Source organism: Microcaecilia unicolor, chromosome 14 (assembly GCF_901765095.1).
Source record: "Microcaecilia unicolor chromosome 14, aMicUni1.1, whole genome shotgun sequence".
NCBI classification, from domain to species: domain Eukaryota; kingdom Metazoa; phylum Chordata; class Amphibia; order Gymnophiona; family Siphonopidae; genus Microcaecilia; species Microcaecilia unicolor.
The window spans coordinates 36,954,101-36,970,271 of record NC_044044.1 but is presented as its reverse complement, the minus strand read 5'-3'; the positions used below and the strand labels follow the sequence as shown (position 1 = coordinate 36,970,271).

The window sequence follows — 16,171 nt, the reverse complement described above, 5'->3', positions numbered from 1 at the left end:
AGCCCCGCCTCCCACCACCGGCTCTGGCACAGACCGTATAAGTCTGCCCAGCACTATCCCCACCTCCCAACCACCAGCTTTACACAATATCAACCGGCTCCCCTTTATCCACATGTTTGTTCACCCCTTCAAAGAAATGTAGTAGATTGGTGAGGCAAGATTTCCCTTCACTAAATCCATGTTGGCTTTGTCTCATTAGTCCATGCTTTTGAATATACTCTGTAATTTTATTCTTTATAATAGTCTCTGCCATTTTGCCCGGCACCAACGTCGGGCTCACCAGTCTATATTTTTAAAAATCAGCGTTACATTGGCCACCCTCCAATCTTCCGGTACCACACTCGATTTTAAGGATAAATTACATATTACTAACAACAGCCTATTTCTTTCCAATGCTATGACACTAGGGACCACAATATTGTCCTACTGACACCACAGTGAAGCACACTTTAACTATGAGGTCAGTGTTTCATTTATTTGTTGCATTTATATCCCACATTTCCCCACCTATTTGCAGGCTCAATGTGGCTTACATAGTACCTTGGTAGCGGACGCCACTTCCAGTATGGGAAATGCAGAGTGGTAATTGATTCAAAGTACATGAGTTATAGAGTGAATTAAGTGGTTAAGAAGAGAATTTAAGTGTCCTGGTTTGGTAACAAGTTTCGTTGTGTTGCATGATTCGAGTGTTTAGGTTGGATCGTTATGGTATGCCTTCTTGAATAAATTGATTTTTAGTGATTTTCGAAAGATTGTTATGTCATGTATTGATTTCAGGACGTTTGGTAATGCATTTCATAGTTGTGTGCTTATATAGGTGAAGCTTTCAGGTCAACAGCCGGTTTTCTGGGGTGCAAAGTCGCCACTAACTCCGGAATAATAGGCCTGGGACTTTCCGATACTGTTTTAGAGAACCAGAGCCTTGCATTGCGTTTGTGACCGAGAAGTACATTGTCACAGCAGCATGTCCTTGCTCTCTGCTTCCCCAGCCCTTATGTCAGCTCAGGAATCCTTTGCTCACTGGCTGGCAGTCGTCCTTGGTTAGGCTTTTGTATTGCAAAGCTTTTTGCTGACTACACACACATTCCCAGGTCTTAGCAACAGGCTTCAACAATGAAAGATGGAGTTAGCTAAAGTCTGTATTTTAAAGTTCAGGAGCAATATGAAATATCTTTTCACAAAGAGAGTGTTGGGTGCCTTTGAAATCCTCCAGGAATGGGTGCAGGACTAGGTTAACCATTAGGCAAAGTAGATGGTTGCCTAAGGTGGCGGCTTCTGGAGGGTGTGAAAGAGCAGGTGACAGGCAGATAAGCTGGAAGACGCATCAGCGTGAGGACAGATTTTTTTTATCCGAAACTCATTTATCTGGAGAAGTTGCTGTGTGCCTCACACAGATAATATTAACCCATTGGTTAGAGAAGGACCTTCCTTCGGGATATGTTTTTATCATTGGTCGTCAACTACTTCTCCAACATTAGTCTCAGAACTACAGTATTCACATTTAAATACTCCTAATCATCAGAGGGAAATCCACTGCTTATTTCTAGGATAAGCAACATAAAATCTATTGTACTGCTTTGGGATCTTGCCAGGTACTTGTGACCTGGATTGGTCACTGCTGGAAACAGGTTTCTCGGCTTCATGGACCTTCAGTCTGTCCCAGTATGGCAACGCTCATGTTCTAATGTTCTTATTCTAGTTATCTGTGAGAGTAATCACCTGTACTGTAAGACAGACCCTCTAGGCCCATCAATAAGACCAACTCTCCTATCTGGTCCTAGGGTGGTACTTAGGGGAGGGGTCCACCGCCCTATAAGAGGTGGAAATTTGGAGCAGACTTCCAGTGAGGAGGCCATGATGAAGGACATTGGAACCTGAAATCTGATGTTGTTATGTTTTCTTTCAATTAGGTAACTAAAGGCAGCTTTACTATCAATCAGCCTCAGCATAAGAACATAAGAGTAGCCATACTGGGTCAGACCAATGATCCACCTAGCCCAGTATCCTGTTTTCCAAACAGTGGCCAAGCCAGGTCACAAGTACCTGGCAGAAACCCAAATCGTGGCAACATTCCATGTTGAACCCCAAAGAATAGTAAGATTCTGGAATCCTAAAGAGTGACAAGATTCCATTCAGAATCTCAGAGTAGCAATATTCCATGCTACCAATCCCAGGGCAAGCAGTTGCTTCCCATGTCTGTCTCAATAGCAGACTATGGACTTTTCCTCCAGGAACTTGTCCAAATCTTTTTTTTAAACGCAGATACGCTAACCGCTGTTGCCACATCCTCCAGCAAAGAGTTCCAGAGCTTGTATGGAATATGCTGTCCTTGCAGATTTGGGTCTTGACAAATTATCTTATCTTTTTAGAAAAGCACTTAAGACATTTCCTATTTACTGAGTATTTGATGTGACTGTTAGTTATGGAATATCTAGCTGATATAAATTAATTTTCTGGTTATTCTTAATCTTTTGTAATCCAGAATGAACCATTCGTGGTAGTTGCTGTGAGGAGCCACGGAGAGGGGGATGGAAAGTCTGTAGGAAAAAGGGCCAGGGAAAGAAAACTTGTCCAGCAGCCCCAGGAGACTACAGTTCCCAGAGGCCCCAGCATAGATTGGCCTCCCCTTGTAGAGAGAGCAGTCCTTCCCCTTCCTCTGAGATGCAGGAGGTCTACAGTTCCCAGCAGGCCCCAGATAGAGCACCTGACCCGGCCAGGAGGCATGTTCAGCACTACAATCCCCAGGTTCCTGAGAGAGGGGAGGGTGATTGGTCCGGGAGGTCTAATCAGGAGGGTATCATGCAGCTGGGGGAGAGGCAGAGGGAGGAACCCATGAACTGGCAGCCCTTAGAGGGAGGACAGGGGATTCCTCAGGAGACAGCATTGGATCAGGAACCTATGGATGTCTCGGCTCTGGCCAAGGTGAAAGGGCAACAATTGAAAGGGCTCCTAGCAGCCTTGCTTTCTGGCTTGGTGCAGGAGGGGATAAGGTTTCTGGGAAGGGAGAAAAGAACCTGATAGAAAGCTCAGCCTGGACACATGTGGGAGGATACCAGGAGATAGTGCTGGTAAATGTATGGGAGGGGGTCCCTTCAGCCTCTACTAATTCTCAGGGGGAGGGGTGGAGGAATAGAGTTGAAGATATAAGTGCATGCAAAGTGTTCCGTCTATAAATGAACTTCAGTTGGAAGCAGTAAAATGGTTCTGCCTACAAGAGGACTCTGAGCTCTGCTCTGTACAGACCACAAACCGATGGCCAGGGTCTCTGATTGGTGTTGGAACGGAGATGCTGGGGGACGCCTGTGCGGATTTGGGTTTGTTATGAACTTTGGGGTTTTGCTGTGGACTGTGCTTTAAAGAGTGATGAGTAGACTGATGTTTAACCCTTTGCTTTTTACCCATTATTACTAATTGGATTCCGCCTCTAGACTGAACGGACTGATTAAGAAGGAGGAAGGAACCAAAGACAAAGCAGTACATTGCACTTGGGACTGCAACTGCACTAGGCAGACGCCTACGTGACTGTGGAGATGGGGCTCCGGACCCTCCGGAGAGCCCAGTTTATTGGGGAGGGGCGGAGATCTGCATCGCCACACTGGGACAGACCAAAGGTCCATCTAGCCCAGCACCCTGTCTCCGGCAGTGGCCAATCCAGGTCAAATCAACCGACAAGATCCACGGAGCAAAGCATTTTGTACTGCTTGTCCCAAGAATAGTGGATTTTTCCCTACGTTCCTTTAATAACATTCTATGGCCTTTTCCTTCCGGAAGCCGTCCAAACCTTTCTTAAACTCTGCTAAGCTAACCACCTTAACATAACATAACATAACATAACAACATAACATAATGTAACATCTGAAAAATAGCGTATTTTGTTTGCCTAACCTCTCCCGTGCAATATTTGGCACTTAATTGGCTATGAAGAACCTCAGAAAGCTAGGACTTCATTTTATGCAAATATCTTAGCCAGTTAAATGCCAGCTTCACCCACAGAATACCCTCAAAATAGCCCGTTTCGGCTTGGGTGCAAACCAGGCATTTGCAGCAACACTATCCAGTTAACCTTCTGCTGAAAATGGCTGCTTAGCCCCAGAAAGGCAATTTAAATATTGGGCCCACTTGTATCTTGGATTGTCTTACATAAAATGGTCATTAATCCTTGGATATCTGAGCCAATGTGGATTTCCAGGACACATTACCCTCCCTGTTTTTGTCCTGGAGTCTTGAAAGGAATCTGAATATGCATGACTCCAGGCACAATATATGTTCGGGGGGTTGTAATGGATGGCATTTGAGTCTTACATTTCCGTATTAGTTGAAAATTGTTTCTTAAATCTGCAGCGGATCAGGTCATTGAAACCATATCTGGATCTCAGAGCCTTGAAACCTTTGATTCATGCTTGGGTGGCTAATAGATTGGATTATTGTAAGTCAGTGTTGGTAGAAGTTCCCAACTGTCAACTTAAGAGTTTACAGTTGATACAAAATACTATTGTTAAACTGTTACGCAATGCTAAGAGGTCTGGTCATGTAACACCTATATTATTTGATCAACACTTGGCTTCCTGTTTGCAGTAGGATTGATGATGGATCACTGTTCTTTCTAATCAGATATCCTAATTTATTTATTGTCTTCCCTTGTCTCTTACTGTCCACAACATTCTGTATTGATAACCTATCTGATCAAACCTTTGGCATCTAACCTGCGATCGGATACATCACACAGTACTGTGTTTAGTTGGGTTGCCCCAATCCTTTGGGACTCATACCCGTCCAAACTTAGACAAGCAAATTCATATAAGAAATTCAAGGCAGGGGTGAAACCCTGGCTGTTGAACCAAGTCTTGTCTAAATCCTCACCTTTCGCTGGTTGCCGTTTGCTCTTAAGTTACTTTGCGAACTTGATGTACTTCTAGAAGGTAATTCTATAACTCAGCAGCCACAGTTCAGGGTCACTTGTGCACGTACAGAATACCTGCAATTGACTTACTTGCATTAAAATGTTCTAATGCACAATGCCTTTTTTTATTAAAGCGAATGTGAATTGAACCAAAAAAATCAACAGAAATTGGAAGAAAAAGCCACATTTTCTGAAAACAAGCCATCCCTTACAAGTAATAACGCCCTTCAGTTTGGGAAACACAATCTTTTGCTGGACATTAGTAAACACTCTTGATTTTGTATACAACAGTGAGATATCATGTTTGGCCACTATATTCTGTGTTTGTTGTAGGTGTTGATATGAGTGATAATTTGGGAAGGAAGCAGCTGACTCATTCCTGTAGTAGACATTGTCCTACAACCAAATTCTGCCACTACCTGAAAAACAGCCAGGTACAAAGGGGAGAAATGACGCACTTGTCTATAAGACAATAGATGAACCAAGCACTTGAAGCATTTTCATGAATTGCTTTATTGAGACAAACCATGACTACACACTACAAAGACATTGATAACACATTTGTATTTCTTTCTATTCCTGTTTTTGATGCTGGTTTAATACATTAATTCACTTTAATTCTGGGTTAGTTAAAGTTTTGTGTCATTTAATTGAAGTATTAAACCTCTGGGTTCTGTTTATAATATACTAGGTGACCTTTTTGAGCCTTGTTGCTTATGCTAAATCCTGAGTGACACCTGCTTTATAATTAATTATTTTTGCCATGGGAATCTGCGCTGGTTTGGTGACCAGAGGTACTGGTACTGATACTGGTAATGGATTTGCTGATGTCGATGTTGGGGTTGATCATGATGCTGTACAGAATCAGATTCTTCCTGCTGCCCTAGACCCTGTTCTGTTTGAGGTAGATTTGGGCTATGATGAGCTTGTTCACCAGGGCCTTGCTTTTGCTTCTCTTGTTGATGTTGATCATGCTGGGACTGGACTTGCTGTTCTTTTTCTTGAGGTGGATCTTGCTTATATTTGTCTTGTTGACGTGAAGGATACTGGGTTTGGTATGGCTGTTCCTTCTGGTCATGAGATGGATCTTGTTTACCCTTGTCTGGCTGACGTGAAGGATAAGAGGATTGATATTGCTGTTCCCTATCTGGAAGATCTTCTTGACGTGGAGGATACTGGGTTTGGTATGGCTGTTCCTTCTGGTCATGAGATGGATCTTGTTTACCCTTGTCTGGCTGACGTGAAGGATAAGAGGATTGGTATTGCTGTTCCCTTTCTGGAAGATCTCGTTGACGTGGAGGATACTGGGTTTGGTACGACTGTTCCTTCTGGTCATGAGATTGATCTAGTTTACCCTTGTCTGGCTGACGTGAAGGATAAGAGGATTGGTATTGCTGTTCCCTTTCTGGAAGATCTTGTTGACGTGGAGGATACTGGGTTTGGTACGGCTGTTCCTTCTGGCCATGAGATGGATCTTGTTTACCCTTGTCTGGCTGATGTGAAGGATAAGAGGATTGGTATTGCTGTTCCCTTTCTGGAAGATCTCGTTGACGTGGAGGATACTGGGTTTGGTACGACTGTTCCTTCTGGTCATGAGATTGATCTAGTTTACCCTTGTCTGGCTGATGTGAAGGATAAGAGGATTGGTATTGCTGTTCCCTTTCTGGAAGATCTTGTTGACGTGGAGGATACTGGGTTTGGTATGGCTGTTCCTTCTGGTCATCAGATGGGTCTTGTTTATTCTTCTGTGGCTGACGAGAAGGATAAGAGGATTGATATTGCTGTTCCCTTTCTGGAAGATCTTGTTGATGTGGAGGATACTGGGTTTGGTACGGCTGTTCCTTCTGGTCATGAGATGGATCTTGTTTACCCTTGTCTGACTGACATGAGGAATAAGACGGTTGGTATTTCTGTCCCCGTTCTTGATTCTCTTGTTTATATTTGTCTGATTGATGTGAAGGATTCTGGGATTGGTGTTGCTGCTCCTTTTCTTGACCTGGATCTTGTTTATACTTGGATGGGTATTGCTCTTTCTGAGGTGGATTTTGTTGACATTGTGGGTATTGGTAATGGTATTCTTGATGCTCTCCTTGAGATGAATCTGGTTTCTGTCCACCTTGTTGACGAACAGGGTATTGTGATTGTTGGTGCTGTGTTTGCCTTTCTTGCGCTAAATTTGAGTTATTATTGTCTTGAGTTTGATTTTGTTTGCTATCTTTTTGATATGATGGGTGTTGTGGCTGGTGTTGCTGTTGCTGCTTTTCATCATTAGATAAATCTTGTTCATCATTGGAGTATTTCTTTTCCTGCCATGAACCTTGCTGAGATGACCATTGTTGTTGAGATGATCGTTGTTGCTGAGATGTAGTTTGTTTATCAAACCCTTGTTGTTGAGATAGATCTGATTTCTGCCCATCTTGTTGACGAACAGGGTACTGTGGTTGTTGGTGCTGTGGTTGCCTTTCTTGAGCTAAATTTGAGTTGTTATTGTCTTGAGTTTGATTTTGTTTGCTATCTTTTGATATGATGGGTGTTGTGGCTGGTGTTGCTGTTGCTGCTTTTCATCATTTGATAAATCTTGTTCATCATTGGAGTATTTCTTTTCCTGCCATGAACATTGTTGAGATGACCATTGTTGTTGAGATGATTGTTGTTGCTGAGATGTAGTTTGTTTATCAAACCCTTGTTGTTGAGATAGATCTGATTTCTGCCCATCTTGTTGACGAACAGGGTACTGTGGTTGTTGGTGCTGTGGTTGCCTTTCTTGAGCTAAATTTGAGTTGTTATTGTCTTGAGTTTGATTTTGTTTGCTATCTTTTTGATATGATGGGTGTTGTGGCTGGTGTTGCTGTTGCTGCTTTTCATCATTTGATAAATCTTGTTCATCATTGGAGTATTTCTTTTCCTGCCATGAACATTGTTGAGATGACCATTGTTGTTGAGATGATTGTTGTTGCTGAGATGTAGTTTGTTTATCAAACCCTTGTTGTTGAGATAGATCTGATTTCTGCCCATCTTGTTGACGAACAGGGTACTGTGGTTGTTGGTGCTGTGGTTGCCTTTCTTGTGCTAGATCTGATTTATTATTGTCTTGAGTTTGGTTATCTTTTTGATATGATGGGTGTTGTGGCTGGTGTTGCTGTTTCAGCTTTTCATCATTAGGTAAACCTGATTTATCAGTGGGGTATTTTTCCTGCCATGAATCTTTCTGAGATGACCATTTTTGTTGAGATGTGGCTTGATTATCAATCCCTTGTTGTTGAGATAGATCTGATTTCTGCCCCTCTTGTTGACGAACAGAGTATTGTGATTGTTGGTGCTGTGTTTGCCTTTCTTGTGCTAAATTTGAGTTATTATTGTCTTGAGTTTGATTTTGTTTGCTATCTTTTTGATATGATGGGTGTTGTGGCTGGGGTTGCTGTTGATGCTTTTCATCATTATCAGTGGGATGTTTTTCCTGCCATGAATCTTTCTGAGATGACCATTTTTGTTGAGATGTGGCTTGATTATCAATCCCTTGTTGTTGAGATAGATCTGATTTCTGCCCCTCTTGTTGACGAACAGAGTATTGTGATTGTTGGTGCTGTGTTTGCCTTTCTTGTGCTAAATTTGAGTTATTATTGTCTTGAGTTTGATTTTGTTTGCTATCTTTTTGATATGATGGGTGTTGTGGCTGGGGTTGCTGTTGATGCTTTTCATCATTATCAGTGGGATGTTTTTCCTGCCATGAATCTTTCTGAGATGACCATTTTTGTTGAGATGTGGCTTGTTTATCAAACCCTTGTTGTTGTGATGGATCTTGTTTTTGCTGATATTCTTTTGGTGAGTCTTCGTTACTCAGACCTTGTTGTCTGACTGGATCTTGTTTTTGTTGGTTTTTTTGCCATGATTCCTGGTGGGAAGAACTTTGTTGAGATTGATCTACTTGAGTTTTATTTGATCCTTGTTGGTCTTTCCATGGAGTTTGTTGAATTGGATCTTTCTTATCTTGACCTGGTTTAATTGGATCTTGTTGGTGAAGATAATCTTGTTTTGATGGTGTATCATCTTTATACTGGTGTTGAGGCACGTTCTGTTCCAGTGAATCTGTTTGTTTACATTCACCTTGTTGAGTTGGTTTCTGAGGTGTTGTATCCTGTCTGAAATGATCTTTTTGCTCAGTGAACGGTTCTTTTTGCTGTCCAGGCTTTGTTGGTTGCTGTCGACAAGTGTTTTGTGATTGATCCTTGTGAAAAGTCTTATAGTAAGCTTTGGACACTTTAGACATTAGATCCATAAACTCTTCAAAATCAACTTCTCCATCCCTGTTGTCATCCAGGGTTTTCATCACAGTCACTGCAGTCTGGGGATCATTTGGGTTCTGTATTAAAAAAAAATTATAATATAAGTCTATACTGACGTCACTTTCATAGCTTATCTAACTTTTGCTCAGTCTCAGAATCACATATAGTTTCTGTCATTATACTCTGTTCATACAATTTGCCTCTTACTTGTCTTGGAAAGGGAGGGACACTGAATGGTCTTATAACATTTAACTTAAATATTCCAAACTATATGTTTAGTACATGAGACTCAAAGGTGAAGGGGAGAAATATGTAGAAGCTGATAAACATAAGGTGAAATTGCTTAACAAATATTTCTGTTCTGTGTTCACAGCTGAAGAGCCGGGAGCAGGACTACAGAAGACAAACACAAATAGGAATGGAGGGGTGGTAGTCCCTGAACAATTGTCAAAGGACTGTGTTTGTGAGGAGCTGGCTAAACTAAAGGTGGACAAAGCGAAGGGACATCCGAGGGTACTGAAGGAACTTAGGGACGTTCTGGCAGCTCCACTGGCTGGCCTTTTCAATGCTTCTCTTGTGTCAGGAGTGGTCCCGGAGGACTGGAGAAGAGCAGATGTGGTCCCTCTCCACAAAAGCCAGAAGTAAGGAAGAGGTTGGGAACTACAGGCCGGTAAGTCTGACTTCTGTGGAAGCATTTTTAAAACAGGAAATAGCAAAGTTTCTGGAATCCAATGGATTACAGCACCCAAGGCAACAAGATTTCACTAGAGGCAGGTCTTGTCAGACAAATCTGATTAATTTCTTTGACTGGGTGACCAAAGAGTTGGATCAAGGGAGAGTGCTAGATGTGGTGTATTTAGATTTTAGCAAAGCCTTTGCATCCATGACTAATCTTCCTGTGAGACTGTCATTGGAATTCTTTTGTGTTTCACTTATATGTACTGATATTCGTCAACATTTGCTTATTTCTGATCTGAAGAAGAAGGGTAATCTTCGTCGAAATTTAATCAAAAAATGTATTAAGTTAGTCCAGGTAATAAAAAGTATCATCTTATTTTCTTTTCTATGTTTTGTTTTATTTCTATTTATTACTTTTAAAAGTAGACTAACATAGTGACCACATCGCTTTACGACAAATAAGTTGAGTGCCCTTGGTTTGGGCCCTAAAGTGACTGACTGGGTTACAAATTGGTTGAGTAGGCGCCAGTGGGAAGAGGTAAATGAAGCTCATTCTGAGGAAAAGGATGTTACCAGTGGAGTGCCACAAGGTTCAGTTCTTTTGTAAGCAATATTGCCAAAGAGCTGTCTGGTAAGGTTTGCCTGTTTGCAGATGATACCAAAATCTGCAATAGGGTAGACACCCCTGATGGTGTGGATAACAGGAGGAAGGATTTAGCGACTTAGTGAAGCTGGAAGAATGGTTTGGAATTTGGCAGCTTAGATTTTATGTTATAAAATGCAGGGTCATGCATTTGGGCTGCAAAGACCTGAGAGAATGGTACAATTTAGGGGTTGAAGATCTTTTTTGCACGAAAGAGGAGCAGGACTTGGGTGTGATCGCATGTGATGATCTTAAGGTGACCAAACAGGTAGAAAAGGCGCCAGCGAAAGGTAGAAGGATGCTTGGGTGCGTAGGGAGAGGAATGGCCAGCAGGAAAAAAAAAGAGGTGATAATGCCTCTCTATAAGACTCTGGTGAGACCTCATTTAGAATATTGTGTACAATTCTGAAGATGCACTTTCAAAAGTTGGTCCAGAGGGCAGCTACTAAAATGGTCAATGATATTTGTCATAAAGCATATGGGGACAGAGTTAAAGATGTCTATATATATACTTTGGAAGAAAGGTGGGAGAGGGGAGATATAATAGAGACATTTAAATACCTATGCGGCATAAATGCACAAGAGACGAGTCTCTTTCACTTGAAAGGACGCTCTGGAACGAGGGGGCATAGGATGAGGGGACAGACTCAGAAGTAACCTGAGGAAATACGTCTTCACAGAAAGGGTGATGAATTTGTGGAATGGCCTCCTGGTGAAAGTGGGGGAGATGAAAACAGCATCTGAATTCAAGAGAGCTTGGGACAAGTCCATAGGATCTCTCAGGGAGTGACAGGGAGAGTGGATGGCTTGGATGGGCTGACTGGATAGGCCACATGGTCTTTATCTGCCTATGTTTCTCAATATTCATTTCACCGTGAAAACACACACAAACGTGTCCTCTGCAAGTTCAGACACACACACGAGTCCCCTGTAAGCCCAGACACTTACATGCGGCCCCTGCAAACTCAGATATCCATATGTTTCTCAGTTTATGCATATTCTTGAACCAGTGAGAATGTTTACACGAATGCCTCAAGTGCCATGCAGAGGGGCAGAGAACTTATGAACTGAAGTAGGATGTGATTTGCATCTTATAAGCTTTTTCTCTATTGTCAGGGATCCACAGTTACCTTGATCACATCTGCAAACTCATTCTGAATCAGTGACTTCAGCTCCTCCTTGTTCAGTTTCTGGAGGTTGCACTCCCGGTGGGCATAGCTGAGGTAAACCTCGATAATGTCCTGGATGGCGCTGATGAGAAACGGCATCCTTCAGGCCTTTCTGTCAGCTCTGCAGGGATGAAAAATCGCACATGTTAATCACTCTGACTTTAAGGTCTGGGAGCAGAAAGGGTGGCACTGAGTGACTGGACCTCTGCTCTACATGTCTATGTACAGGATGCTCAGAACCACTGCAAGGGTATCAGGTGCTCCTGCGCACCCCCTCCCCCCAATCAATTCTGTAAAAATGCATAAATGGAGATCAAACTTTTCATATTCTCACACAGAGATAGATAAATGGATGTGTGTGTAGGTTCCTGGGACTGTCTGAACTCTTGCCATGCTCTGACTGCAACTACCCTATGCTGCCACCTCTACTCTGAAGCTGCAGGCGGCTGCCTAGTCCTGCCTGACAGTTAATCGGGACATTATAAAGGACAAGGAGATTGCTCGATGGCAAACAAGCTTACTCTGCCAGATCTACTACTACTACTACTACTATTTAGCTTTTATTTAGCGCTACAAAGCATACGCAGCGCTGCACAAACATAGAAGAAAGACAGTCCCTGCTCAAAGAGCTTACAATCTAATAGACAATAATAATAAAGCAAGCAAATCAATTAATGTGTAGAGGAAAGAGGAGAGGAGGGTAGGTGGAGGCGAGTGGTTACGAGTCAAAAGCAATGTTAAAGAGGTGGGCTTTCAGTCTAGATTTAAAGGTGGCCAAGGATGGGGCAAGACGTAGGGGCTCAGGAAGTTTATTCCAGGCGTAGGGTGCAGCAAGACAGAAGGAGCGAAGTCTGGAGTTGGCAGTAGTGGAGAAGGAAACAGATAAGAAGGATTTATCCATGGAGCGGAGTGCACGGGAAGGGGTGTAGGGAAGGACAAGTGTGGAGAGATACTGGGGAGCAGCAGAGTGAGTACATTTATAGGTTAGTAGAAGAAGTTTGAACAGGATGCGAAAACGGATAGGGAGCCAGTGAAGGGTCTTAAGGAGAGGGGTAGTATGAGTAAAGCGACCCTGGCGGAAGATGAGACGGGCAGCAGAGTTTTGAACCGACTGGAGAGGGGAGAGGTGACTAAGTGGGAGGCCAGCAAGAAGCAGATTGCAGTAGTCTAAGCGAGAGGTGACAAGGGTGTGGATGAGGGTTTTGGTAGAGTGCTCAGAAAGAAAGGGGCGGATTTTACGGATGTTGTAAAGAAAGAAACGACAGGTCTTGGCGATCTGCTGGATATGAGTAGAGAAGGAGAGAGAGTCAAAGATGACACCAAGGTTTCGAGCTGAGGAGACAGGGAGAATAAGACAGCCATCAACAGAAATAGAAAACGGGGAGAGCAGGGAGGTGGATTTGGGGGGGGAAAATGAGAAGCTCAGTTTTGGTCATGTTTAATTTCAGGTGGCGTTGAGACATCCAGACAGCAATGTCAGACAAGCACGCTGAAACTTTGGTTTGAATGCAAGGTGAGATATCAGGGGTAGAAAGGTAGATTTGGGAGTCATCAGCATAGAGATGGTAGGAAAAGCCATGGGATGAGATTAATGAACCAAGGGAAGAAGAGTAGATAGAAAAGAGGAGGGGACCAAGAACAGAACCCTGAGGTACGCCGACAGGCAGAGGGATAGAAGTAGAAGAGGATCCACTATGTAGAGCTGGACCTGTGAGCTAGAGAGCTGGTTCTCCACCTTAAACATTGTAGAATGCCAAGGAGGACCCTGTAGGCTTTATAATGAAGTCTTGCAGGAGCTGTCTCGTATTCTAAAGTGTCACTTCTTAGTTGCACTCTCTCACCTGCCGGTGCTCAACTTGTGCTCTTTACATCCCATTAAGTGGCAAGAGTTAACTCTCACTAAACAGGGAGCCATGATGTCATCCCCCATCAACCTACCTGCACCCCTCTTCCCCCCACCCCCACCCCTACATGCCTTTCTCCTCCAGATTAGCAGAGGAGATGTTTGTAGGATTCATTTGTATTTCCTCGTAATGTCATGTTTTGTTCATTCTGTTCTGACCCATGGAAATGGGAATTAGCTCTCAAAAACAAGTCAAAAATGTGTTTCATCCAAAAAAAAGGTATCACTTGAGAGATATATACATATATATATGTGTGTGTGTTTATATATATATACACACACACACACACACACACACACATACTGATCCTGTGGCATGAACGAGAGGCACAGGCAGCGATTGATAAGTGAAGGACCACACCAATCACCTTGAGTGATACCCGCACAGGCAGCAGTCTGAAATGATAACGCTACACCAGGGGCAGTAGCAGTGCAAATTCAGATTACTGCAAGGTTCCCCTTCTCTCTCTCTCTCTCTCTCTGCAGAATTGCAAGCCTCCTTCTCAAAGTTTCACTCACAGAACCCCTACCTACCTACAGTACAAGCTTCCACCCCCCCCCCCCCCCCCCATGGAAGCTACACATTTGCAGCTCTGGAGGAGATAATCCCTTCTTTCTGGCCAGACCCACTTCTGATGGGAACAGAATTAGGGCCTTCAGCTCATTTTATTTAAATAAAACATATGACATTTAGTAGTAGCACAGAACCAGATTTAAAATAAACATATAACATATTGCAGTGGGAAATAGTCATGAAAGAACATAAGCGTTGCTATACTGGGACGGACCGAAGGACCATCAAGCCCAGTATCCTGTTTCCAATGGTGGCCAATCCAGGTCACAAGTACCTGCCAAGATCCAAAAACAGTACAATATATTTTATGCTGCTTATCATAAGCAGTGGATTTTCCCCAAGTCCACTTTATTTATTTATTTATTGCATTTGTATCCCACATTATCCCACCTCTTTGCAGGCTCAATGTGGCTTACAATACATTTTGAATAGTGGAAAGATGCTAGAAGACAGACATTTATTGTCAAAGAGGGATCTTTGGCAATATGAAATTAACAAAACAAAATCATGGTATAACAATCAGGAATTGTGAGATAGTTCAGAATATATGTGGAGTAGTTGTGTGTGTTCACATTGGTTGATCTTTGTTGTATGCCTTGTTGAAGAGATGGGTCTTGAGCAGTTTGCGAAAGTTTGTTAGTTCGTAAATCGTTTTTAGGTTGCGCGGCAATGCGTTCCATAACTGTGTGCTCAAGTAGGTAAAGTTTGATGTCGTGCATTAATTTGTATTTTAGACCTTTGCAGTTGTTTTTGGCAACAAATTCCAAAGTTTAATTACTCAGTGAGTAAAGAAATATTTTCTCCAATTCATTTTAAGTTTACTACTTTGTAGCTTCTTTCCATGTTCCCTAGTCCTGTCCTAGTATTTTTGGAAAGACTAAACAATCGATTCACGTCTACCCGTTCAACTCCACTCATTATTTTATAGACCTCTAACATATCTCCCCTCAGCCGCCTTTTCTCCAAGCTGAAGAGCCCTAGCTGCTTTAGCCTTTCCTCATAGGGAAGTCGTCCCATCCCCTTTATCATTTTCGTCGCCCTTCTCTGTACCTTTTCTAATTCCACTATATCTTTTTTGAGATGTGGTGACCAGAATTTCACACTATTCAAGGTGCGGTCGCACCATGAAGCAATTCAAAGGCATTACAACATCCTAACATTTTATTTGCTTTCTTAGCTGCCGCCGCACACTGAGCAGAGGGTTTCAATGTATCATGACACCCAGATCCCTTTCTTGGTCCGTGATTCCTAACGTGGAACCTTGCATGATGTAGTTATAATTTGGGTTCCTCTTTCCCACATGCATCACTTTGCACTTGCTCACATGAAACGTCATCTGCCATTTAGATGCCCAGTCTCCCAGTCTCGTAAGGTCCTCTTGTAATTTTTCACAATCCTCTTGCGATTTAACAACTTTTAATAACTTTGTGTCTTCAGCAAATTTAATTACCTCAGTAGTTACTCCCATCTCTAGATCATTTATAAATATGTTAATAAGCAGTGGTCCCTGCATAGACCCCTGTGGCACTCCACTGTCTACCCTTCTCCATTGAGAATACTGACTATTTCACCCTTTAACAAGGTGTCAGTTCTTAAGTATCTGAAAGGAAATAATTATAAATAATGTAGGACTTACCTATATCCCCAGAGAGAAGCAGCAAAAGTGTAGCGGGCAGGATGGATGGCTGCAGTGCCCTGACATCAGGCACCTTTTATACACATCTCTCTCCCACTTTCTGCACTGGAGACTCCCTTCTGTTATTATCCTCCTAATTGTCTTCCCTGCCCAAACCAGTTTCAGTCAAAGGTGCAGCCACCTCTTTCTGTGTCACCGGGAACCTGCCTCCTAGGGCAGACCCAGTCACACCCATGGCCAGCACTGGGCAGTATAGGACACATTCTACTGCTGTGACACCAGCACAGGAAACTCTGAAATAGGTCCCATTCAGCCTGAAATTTTTCTCCTGATGTTCATTTTGGAGAATTTGTGTGCATTCAATCTCCTGGACCGGATGGTATTT

General features: G+C 42.8%; 1 protein-coding gene across 1 annotated transcript; it reads right to left on the bottom strand.

Annotated features, from left to right (window-relative positions):
- Window positions 1-7,286: 7,286 nt before the first annotated feature.
- On the bottom strand, window positions 7,287-15,891 carry LOC115458023 (putative mediator of RNA polymerase II transcription subunit 26). The gene is made up of 3 exons (XM_030187788.1): window positions 15,787-15,891; window positions 11,635-11,794; window positions 7,287-9,260 (listed from the first exon to the last, which is right to left on the bottom strand). The coding sequence occupies exons 2-3, from the start codon at window positions 11,770-11,772 to the stop codon at window positions 7,371-7,373; spliced, it is 2,028 nt and encodes a 675-aa protein (XP_030043648.1). The 5' UTR covers window positions 11,773-11,794; window positions 15,787-15,891; the 3' UTR covers window positions 7,287-7,370.
- Window positions 15,892-16,171: the final 280 nt, after the last annotated feature.

Bases quoted from the DNA above. Each gene is read 5' to 3' on its own strand.
- LOC115458023 (XM_030187788.1), bottom strand. From the start codon at position 11,772: ATGCCGTTTCTCATCAGCGCCATCCAGGACATTATCGAGGTTTACCTC. The intron at 9,261-11,634 runs GTAACTGTGGAT...TTTTTAATACAG, and splicing joins AGTTTGCAGATGTGATCAAG to AACCCAAATGATCCCCAGAC.